Source organism: Carya illinoinensis, chromosome 14 (assembly GCF_018687715.1).
Source record: "Carya illinoinensis cultivar Pawnee chromosome 14, C.illinoinensisPawnee_v1, whole genome shotgun sequence".
Taxonomy (NCBI): Eukaryota; Viridiplantae; Streptophyta; class Magnoliopsida; order Fagales; family Juglandaceae; genus Carya; species Carya illinoinensis.
Genome location: NC_056765.1, coordinates 10,740,711 through 10,751,312, shown reverse-complemented (window position 1 = coordinate 10,751,312; position 10,602 = coordinate 10,740,711). Strand labels below are relative to the sequence as shown.

At 36.9% G+C, this 10,602-nt stretch overlaps 2 protein-coding genes across 2 annotated transcripts; one reads left to right on the top strand and one right to left on the bottom strand.

The window, feature by feature from the left end:
- The first annotated feature begins 2,218 nt into the window (after positions 1–2,218).
- Positions 2,219–3,262, top strand: LOC122295033 (CLAVATA3/ESR (CLE)-related protein 46-like). The gene is made up of 3 exons (XM_043104039.1): positions 2,219–2,561; positions 2,743–2,816; positions 2,939–3,262. Exons 1-3 carry the CDS (start codon positions 2,381–2,383, stop codon positions 3,014–3,016), a joined length of 333 nt encoding a protein of 110 aa, XP_042959973.1. The 5' UTR covers positions 2,219–2,380; the 3' UTR covers positions 3,017–3,262.
- A 320-nt stretch (positions 3,263–3,582) lies between these two features.
- On the bottom strand, positions 3,583–8,771 carry LOC122295031 (inner membrane protein PPF-1, chloroplastic-like). The gene is made up of 11 exons (XM_043104038.1): positions 8,313–8,771; positions 8,062–8,172; positions 7,876–7,950; positions 7,675–7,735; positions 7,207–7,280; positions 6,983–7,087; positions 6,325–6,432; positions 6,146–6,249; positions 5,473–5,622; positions 5,264–5,390; positions 3,583–4,098 (listed from the first exon to the last, which is right to left on the bottom strand). Exons 1-11 carry the CDS (start codon positions 8,640–8,642, stop codon positions 3,991–3,993), a joined length of 1,353 nt encoding a protein of 450 aa, XP_042959972.1. The 5' UTR covers positions 8,643–8,771; the 3' UTR covers positions 3,583–3,990.
- Between the last annotated feature and the right edge of the window lie 1,831 nt (positions 8,772–10,602).

The following is a 10,602-nucleotide window of genomic DNA, read 5'->3' as shown; positions in this document are numbered from 1 at the left end:
TCTTGCTTTTCTTTAAAAATATTTTACAAGCGATGTAGTTCTTTACCTTTTCGGCTTCTACTATTCTAATTATGATCGGAATAACCGATCCAATCGGATTCCATTTTATTTCGAAAAATCGGTTTACGGAAAATCGAAAGCGGAAGCTCAATTCAGAAGCAGCATATTCGGTTCGGATCGGAATTGCAAAAGCCGGGTCGAGTCGGGTCGGAAGAACACCCCTAAATGTCCGTCACAAAGAAATTTGTTGGCAGGGAAGCTCCTAAGCAGTTGCGTTAGTTGACTTATAGTCTGGTTCTCCTATATTGATAAGTCACAGGTCTAACTTCGTTTATGAATGAATGCAATGAAGCATATTTCCATAAAAAAAAAAAAAAATTAGAAAATAGGATAATGTGGAAATTTATAAAATAATCTTTTACCATGTGAACAACAACTCTCCAAGTTTGGAGAGTATTCAAGAATTACTGTATTTCAAGTGTTGATGTTTGGATAATTTATAAAATAATCTTTTACCATGTGAACAGCAACTCTCCAAGTTTGGAGAGTATTCAAAAATTACTGTATCTCAAATGTTGATGTTTGGATCATTGGCTAGTTGTAATTTTTTCTCATTAAAATTTAGACTTATATTGATATTTAGTTAGACATGATCTAACAACTTATTTACAATTAAGTAATAAAATAATATTATTTTGACTTTTCGTGTATAATTTGTGGATAGGTTGAAGTCTATCAATGCTGACTTTTTACATACCATGCTTCAACCAAATAGGCAAACCTATGATTCCTAGGTGTGAGACTTTACTTATCTTTCCCAAATTATTATCTATCATGTTTTGTTTAACTTCAAGTCTAAAATGTGTAGCTATTCTTTGTAAAAGCATGTATATAAAGTTGAAGGCACAAAAGAACATTCAAAAGGAAAATATATAGAAAAGCGATAGTTATTCTTTTTGGTTCCCTTTTAATTGTGTATGTTCCCTGTCATCAAAGTGTGAATTTGGGTATATTATGTCAAATTTAAATTTAAAAATTAATATGATTTGATGCGAGATGTTAAATTGTAAAATTTTTTTTATTATAAAGTAAGTATAACATTTCTTATCAAATTATGTTAATTTATAAGTTCATTTTTATAAAATTTATGTTTCGATTTGATTGGGTTAAAAGTTCAAAGATGCAAAATACAATTTATTACAGACCCATGCACATGCTAAACCAGTTTGTTGGCCTAGCTAAAGCAATGCCGCCAAGGCAAGTTTAGAAGAAGAAAGAAGATCGTCGAAGTTTGCAAGTAAAATTACTAAATCCATGGTGGTTCGGCTGTCTCACTCTTCCTGTTGATCATTACCAAGATCATCAGCCTCAGTCCCATCTCTTGCATAACACATCTACATCAATAAATTGATTACAAAAACCTTAATCATGTCATGGGTGACTTTCTCCCTTGATGATTATTAACCATATAGCCATTTTCGTTTTTACTTTTCAAAGATTTCTTTGATGGTAGAATTTTCTTTTAAAAAATCTGTCCCCCTTGGCCAAAGCCATACTTTTCGGATGAAATATTATTATAAACTCATATGTGGACGTTCGGTGATTAATCTAATCTTAGTTGGTAGCAATCAATCCAAGCCAAACTTGTAACCATCTCTTCATAACATTGACATCGTTAATCATTTACTTCCCTTTTACTTTAGCTTAGTAATATTTCATCATGTTTTCAAATCCGACATCCACGATGGCCTATTCTATTGGCTCTAGCCTAAAACATTTCCTTTCTCTTTTGGCATTCAGTAATTATCTCATCACCATGACACAAAAGTTACTGGGAAGTGCATCATCCACTTTCGGTAATTTCTTTTAGGGGAGGTGAATGAAAAAAAAAAGAAAAAAGAAAAAAGAAAAAAAGAGAATTAGAGTGATACATCTTAGCTGTCTCTCACACAGGAAATATGAATTTTTACCAACAGAAGACAAGTTTTATATCTGAAATTTATATTTCAATCAGTTTTTCTTCATTTATGGAGAGCTGAATGAGTTTTAAGTGTAGACTATGCAGGAAAGATATTAAGAACAAAACCAAAACAATGAACAATATGAGCTGAAATATTAAAAAAATTGCAATGGCGGGTCCCTACATACCATGCCGACAGCATGGCTCAAGCACTCAAAACAAAATGATACAAAGTACTTGGAAATTTATTGGGGACGTAATGATAACTGAGAAGAAGTCAACCCACAATGAGGAAAAACTCAAGTTCATAATCTTATCGGTTCTGAGTCTGTAATGGCAATTGGCATAGGATTCCCAGGCACTTTTAAACAAACATTCCCACATTTCTTTTTTTAATTTTCTTTTCAAGTTTTTTTTGTTATGGTTTCATCATGCTTCTACAAAGCCCCATTCACAATAAAGCTTCCACTCGTAGCATGCACCAAAACCATTATCAAAATGAGCAGACTCACTCTAATCCATGTTTTCTTGGCTTTGCTCCTGCTTGCAGCAGCTTCTCAGTACTCTTACTTCAGTATCAGTGTCCAAGCTGTAGAATCAGGTAAGCCACTAACCTGAAACCTCGTTGTCTTGTCCCCTGCTCGGCATGTTTCAATGTCACTGATATCTTAACTCCTTGACTTCAATAACACTGATATAGAGAGGAAAACAAGGAAGCAGACAGTACATTTTGTACTTACAAGCACTAATCTACCTTGACTTTTCTGTGTTGCTTAACACAGTTCATTTCAGGCTCAGAAAAGGGCAGCAGCCGCCTGGCTCAAGGTCGCACAATGGAGATGCCTTACCTAATTGGGTAAGTACAAGAGTACAATTTTCTCCCAAATTCAGTTATTCCTCTCATTTATCTATATGGAACATGTTAATGCAAATGCCACAGATCTGCACTATTTGATCTTATTCCATGATCAAAAACAGGTTGAAGAAAAGAAGATTCACAAGACTCCATCAGGACCAAACCCTATGGGAAATCACAGCCCGCCGTCCAGAAGATAAACAGATGGGTGCACTTGTTCTGCAAACATGTATAAAACCATGGGTTGCAGCATATTTCGATAACTAAAAAAGGTCAGATGTATCCATGTATTTTGGAGAAACTGTTCTTTAATCCTTAGGGTGTTGTGATTGTACAACGGAAATGGTTGGGGGTGTATTCTAAATGTCTTTATTACTGAGCGATGACTGTTAGTGTTTCTCACAGAACCTCCATTAACTGAATCTTCAGTACAATCTTTCAAAATATGATTTGAAATCCAGCCTAAAAAGGCAAGAATCCAAGTCATAGACCTGCTTTACACGACAATGTTTTAGGTTTTCATGCATTGCAGAAGAGATGAGAGGGTCCAAGAGGCTTACATTTTTCACCATATCAGCGGATCCCCTGTTTGCAAAACAGGTAAATTTCTACATGCACCCAAAGGGTATTTTGTAGGCTGTAGCAGTTATTTTACCTAAAACAATAAAACACCAGGGCCAACACTAAGGCACGGGGGAGTCAACAGAGAGTAATAAGAGAACTGATGATCATCTCAACATCTTCGGGCCAATAGCAGAACAAGCAATTTCCATAGAATCACCATAATTTTTTTTTCTTTCATTTATCGGTAAAGATTATTCTAATTAAGTTCTACAACATAATAAACCACCATGAGCATCAACTACAAATGTTTCTTCACGGGGTTGTCCAAGAATGAGAATGTTCTGTCAAGCCGTACAGAGCCTGAAATGCTGTGTCTCTTCATTTTACAGTATGGCTTTTGGGGCTTCCCATTTTTACAAGGAAACTAATTACTCAAAACAGGGTAACAATCCTGGCCAGACTTGCTTAAAGTAACAATGAATGTGTAGATTGAATTATATTTTTCAGATAAATGAACCGACACAAAATTGGCCACAGTATGTTAACCAAGCTACAATTTGCTGAGATATGCAGAACTCAACATAAACTACAGACCTATGGTATGTTCATTTTATACGGCACGCTTCCGCTTTGATCGCTTGCTTCTCCTGGGTCGTGGGTAATTTGGTACCTCTTTGCCACTGGTAGAAGCATATGCTTCTTCAAGAGCCTCCTCACCCTGTCAAAATATTTAAGTTAATTCTAAAATCCAATGCTAAGAAAAAAAATCAGGTAAAAATATTGTTCATAAGATAAAACTAGGCATCCCAAACTCTGATAATTATTCAGTTGGGGGCTGTCAAGATTCTGTTCCAACTATTCAAGTAATTTGGTTGCTAAATCTCTTTTAATAGAAGTGTCCTCATTTGTTAAGGACTATGTTCAGATACGCATCACTTTGATTTTTCACTAAAGACAATCATTTGTGCCAAAATTAACATCTAATTCCAATTACTCACAACAAACATGTTATAATTTATGAACATAACACAAGTGGTCAGCCGTTCGCTTCATTGTCTCTTGAAAAAAAAAAAATGCTGATCAATATGCTATCTTCCAGTTATTGAGTGGTTGGATGGCTAGCAAATAGAACTTCCTTCTTCTGATCTTTGGGCTGCCTTTTATGAAATACCTTAAGAGTCATTCTACAGCCGGGGGATGCATGCACCCGACACAAATGCAACACAACTGTATTCCTGAACTGTTTGATGTTAAGCTAAGGTCCAGCGATGTCAACATCACAACAACGGCTAAAATGACAAGCTTGAGGTAGTGGAACCACCTACTGTCACCAGAAAGTCAAGACAATCAGCTTATGATCATGCTGCCAGATGGATTCTATTTCAACTCTGCCAAAGATTACCTACTTTCGTGTCTCCTGTTGCTCCTTTTACATCATCAGTTTTCAGTCACAGAAATCAGATGTACGGACAAATATAAGAAATAAGTTCTACAGTTGCTGCCGGCACTTCAAAATTTTAAATTCGCCATAAACAGGAGAATTCTGAACCTTCCATTCCTTGGTCCCATAAAATGTATTCATTCACCCACTAAAATCAACCTGATGTGCCTAACACTTAAATAGTTGGCTCTTTTGCTTTCAAGGAGAAAAATATGGTAAGTTAAAAAGGGTGTAGTCATAATATGATATCATAAGTGCAATGAGGATGGCGAGGCTTCTCCCATGTGCGTGAGAGTTTAAAGCCACAGAATTTAAAGCTCCTTCATTTTTCTTCTTTCTTTATTTGGGTAAAAAATTATTCACAAAAGGAAAACATAATATTATGACACCAACAATACTCCAACTGAAAGCAGAGTAAAATACTAAAAGTTGATATTTTCACCTTGTCCTTAGTCTCTTCATCTGGATCATCCTCAGAATCAGATGTGGAAGCCAGATTCTGGACGTCTTCCGTAGGTAGGGCCATGTTCAACTTTTTGTTCTCCACTTCATCCTTTAACTGCTTAAACCTGTTGATTCCCATTTTTTGTCAGTATGACAGCTTTGAAGAAGCTGATGAGACTAGTATGCATTCTGCCATGAAAAACTTAACTCTCGCCACGCTGTACCGGCTGAGAAGCTGATCTTTTTGCACGTCCAGCTGTAATAATTCCACTAGCATTCTCAGTTACAAGAGGTTTTGCACCACCTAATTTGCGTAACCATACTTGTTGGGCAGTGCTGAGCACATTGTTTGTGAACCTAAAAAACATGATAAAATTTACGAATTAACATACATAGGCATTTGATCTGAATATCTAGTTTTTAATGTCTCAATAAAAGCTTAAGAAGGGGGTAGAAAGGGAAATATATCAGTCAAATGCCCTAAGATTAAGTTCGTATTTCAAAATATCTGTTGTGATGGTCAGTTCTTGGCATGTTAGTCATAATGAGAATAACCGCATAGAATCTGTTGAGCAACATATCTACAACCCATTTAATGATAATATAAATCATGCTAGAAAGAAGATTCAGACATTTAGACTAGCACATTATCCAATTGAAAGTAATAAGAACACAGACACCCTACTGGACAGGGTAGATATTATCATTTTGACCATAAAGGTGATTTCGTAACCCCAAAGTTTTATACTAGTTTAAATTCTTACGGGACAGATGAACTACTCTGCATATATATACAAGCAGTTATCAACTAAAGCATACAGATGCAGACAATCCCGAGGGGACTGACGTGGAGTAATAAACTTGTCAATGAGAAACCAACCAGTAAATTGATAATCCCGATGGGACAGACAAGGAGAAGTAACCAATCATGAGTGGAAGAAACTTGAAAACAAGAAGTGTGTTCTTTTGAGCCGGATCATCACTCTGCGAAAAGAGAGACAATTTAGGGATTCACAATGCTTAGAAATGAAAGAGTCAGTGAAGATGCTAATTCTTTACCTGGGGAGGTTTCATAAGTTCCATTGAAAAAAACTGAGAAGCAACAAGGAGGACAGGTAAAACAAGGTAGGCTGCAGTGTCATACCAGCCCAAAGGTGGATGGCCATCCTGCATGAAAAATTATATATTGTAAAAGCCACATCAAAAACATAAACTAGAGCGAAAAACTTGACCATTCGTGGCCATGTGAGTAGAAAATACAACCATTGAACCGAAGGATGTATCCCCAACCTGCTTGAAATGGATCTAAAGGTTTAGGACATGCTTACAACCCATGACAGGCATCTACCTAACTAAAGACCATAGACAATTAATAGGCAGACAAATCAAACTTCCACGCAAACTTAGCCTTCCAAACTTCAGAAATGACCTGTATCCCTTCTTTTAGATGCCAAATATTGGTCAAGACGCACTATAGAGGACCTTAAGGATGACTGGGAAGACAGAACAGTGTGAGACACAATACCAAACACATCCTATCCACTGACAAAGATTCTCTCCATCACTTCCTGTTCTCCAAATTGAGAGCTCAAGCTAATACCTCAATGGTCGGTAGATAACTTAAAAGTTCCATGAAAATGAAGTGGTTTAATTTAATATTTGATGTAGGAAGAAAATTGTTTGCTCCAGGAGCCATGTGGAAGAGAAGTGTCATTACCACAAATGGAAAAAGCCAAGAAACGCCAGATCCACTTTGTCGAGCAGCAATTGTAGTAGGGCCGGCCAAAGAAGGAATCCAAAAGAAACCTTCTGTCAACAGTCCCTTTGAATAGATTTTTCACAAACATTAGCAATGGACAATATTTTGTGAAGATATAAAAAAAAAAAATTATGTCCAGTAACATCACTGAACAGATAATGGGATATTAACTTCTTAATTACCTCATTCGCCACATTTGAAAGGGCTTGATATAGCCCTATCCAGACTGGTATAGTAGCTAAAGTGGGGAAACAACCTTTGCAGGAAAATGAATAAGATGAGGTTAATATGCATCGGCCGATCAGCACCCTAAGGTATCGCATTGAGAAGATGAAATAGATTTGAGAAGGGGAAGATGACAACAGCAATACCTCGAAATAAAAACAGAGACAAAAAGACTTGTAAACAGTTCATCGAAAGGTACTGGTAATTGCAATATACGGCTATAGAAAATAGAAGACAGGACAAATATGTTGTTCGGGAAAACAACAAAATTGTGAAGTTTTGTTAACCTAAAGAGAGAAAAAAATGAATCCACTGCTATAACTCGCGTCAAAGACCAATGGCCAGGTGAACATATAAATAGGATAACTACCAACGGACTGGATATGACTATTTAATGCAACGTCAAGAGATTATGAAAAGAATACCTGCCAAGGGATTAACCCCTGCTTGCTTATATAGCCTCGATGTCTCAAGTTGTATTCTTTCCTTAAAAGAGAAAAAAGGCACAGAGTATCAGAAAGAACCATACTTACTATTTGGGAGCCAAAAAAGAATTTATAAAGATGGAATCTTTTGCTCAAACTGAGGGTTTGACGCGATCCCATGTAAACATGAATGTGTCTCACCTGATTACCAGCATATCTCTGTTGAATGGCTTTAATCTTTGGCTGAAGATTTTGCATAGCTAGCGTTGATTCAACCTACATTTAGTTCTAATATTACCCACCTACTAATACCAAGACAATGGAGCCCAGCACGTAATATCATCAAGGGCACACTGAAATTTGACGCTTTCACAGCAACAGACTCACCTGTTGCTTTGTCAGAGGAAATGTTGCCACTTTAACAATAACCGTAAGCAATATAATGGCAAATCCATACGCATACGGCACATGCACAGCGCTAAGACCATCTTTCAATACCTGAAATAATCAAACAAATGATTCAAAACATAATTATCAGTCTCTTGAAAATCATACCATCACAGAATGCAAATCATTTCGCGCACCGTGTCTAGCAAAATTACACAACTAACAACCACAAACTATTCATATATACTTGCCTTCAGAACGACTTCCATGGCGTCAGAGATGAAACCGAACCAACCGTTATTTTTCTGTACGGCGGCGTCGGCTGAGCTGGAGGCGGATGGGTCTGCTACGACCACGGCGTCAGCGAGGGTGTAGAGCAGGCCTTCGGCCTTGGTAATTACAGCGGATAAAGCAACCGTAGAGGGGAAGGAGTCGATGGGAGGGATGTCATGGAAGCTGAGCTTGACTCTGGTGGTGGAGGCAAGCCTACTACGGTGAGGGAGGATGTGGAGGCCATGGCCAGAGAGGGACGGAAGGGGCATGACGAAGAATGAAGGGGATGAAATAAGGGTATTCGCCATGGGAGAAGAGAGTGATGCGAACTCTCAGCTTCTAATGAGAGAGACTAGGGAGAGAGAGCGCTTGGAGATGAGGCGTTGGCAGTGGAAGGTAGAGACCGATGGTGGTGGACACGATACAACACTAACGATTTTCGAATTATCCGTATTTCGAGCGTGAGAGGGCAAACCCGCAAAATTGAATTAAACAAAGGTCAAAAAGTCAGTATATTCGTTTGTGTATAGGCTTTGCTAGATACAGTCGGCAAATACAGTCGGTGTGCAGTCGGCTGTACGGAATAAATAAAAAAAAATTATAAAAAAATTATTTTATATTCAGGGGGACCTACATGAATAAAAAAAAGTTATAAAAATGAAATAACAAAAGCGGAATCTTGTGAAGGACATTGAAGGGATATAGAGGTTGTGTTTTGGTCTTGTGGCCCTCCGGTATGTGTGAGTCCTGCAGCTAGGAAAACGAAAAGACCTAGATTTAGGATGTACCCAAGAGTTTTGTTTCAGTAATTACCAAGGTGAGTAAGATGTTTAGATCTAACTCATCTGTCAGTTCCCAGTCAGGTATGCCTCCTGATATTGTTAATGAAGAAGATTGTGAGATTTCTGAAAATGATTCAAATAGTTCTGATCAATGGCATATGCCAAAGATCAAAATTGATTCTCTTTATCACCGCACTTGGATTCAATCTAAAATGAAAAGTTTATTTCATGTCAAAACAATAGAACAAACATTTCCTATTTCCAGAACACAAGAACATTGTGTTCTATTTGAAAAGAAAACAATAAAATCTTTTCAAGAAAAAGGTTATAAGTTTATGCATATTGCATCTGTTCAAATTGCAGTCGTACCTTTAGTAAGAAAAGGTATTGATGCTTGTGTTCTTTTATGTTTACGTGATGGTAGACATTTAAATTACAATAATAGTATTTTAGGGATCATTCAAACATCCCTAATAGACGGACCAGTTCATTTTAATTGTTATCCTGATTTAACTGTCGATTTGTTTGATAAGAATGTTTTGTCTTCTCTAACTTTGAGTATTAAGACCTCTGGTTTTGATATGGTTGAAGGCAGCAGACCTATATCCTTAGTTTACCGCATCTATTACAGAGTCTTAAGTACTAGCCTTGAGCCAAAGGCTAAGATTAAGTCTCCAAAAAATGAGACCGTTTTGATGTATAGTTCAACTTCGAACTCTAACATCACAACACCCAAGATGCTCTTTTGGAAAGATGTAACTCTTCCAAATGAATGGGTACTCAAGCAGGAACTTCCTCCCAGGAAGATACCAGCTCAAAACTCAGACCTTAAGATCATCCAACAATATCTTGATGGTACTGTAAAGATTTCTTTTGACCAGTCTGAAAGGAGAAATTCTTTCACTGGTTCTAGGTCTTCTTGTAGCTCGGACCAAGATCTAAGAGATAAAAATCTCGAAAGATTCTTGAGGGATCGCGAAAATCCCAATCGTCCGATTCAGATTAGGGAACTTCATTCAAAAGAAGAACCCTCAAGCCAAGACATAAAGTTGGAAGGAATTTCAACTTCGTCCCAGGTTACCTCTGCTTATTATTCAACCAAGGAGGATCTTAAATCCAAAGGTAAATCCATAAAGGAAGAAGTACAAGTAGAAGATGATGTTGAATCAACATCTCCTACAGCTTCTGATATGGTTGCTCCAGTCCACTCCAGCTTAATGGTTTTGGATAAAGCATTAGATGATTTAGATTCTGAATTGTTTGTAATTGATATGGTTAATTTACATGCTGATTTTATGTCAAAAGAAAACCGTGATAAGCGAAAAACTTATCATAGGATTTATTCAGTTTCTGAGAAACAGAAGATTCGAAAAGAATGGAAGAAAAAGATGTACAAAGATAGCAAGCACATCTTATTCTTCGACTTCCTTGAAAATCATTATGTTTCAAAGAAATTTTTGAATGTTTTAAAAACCAATTTTACTAA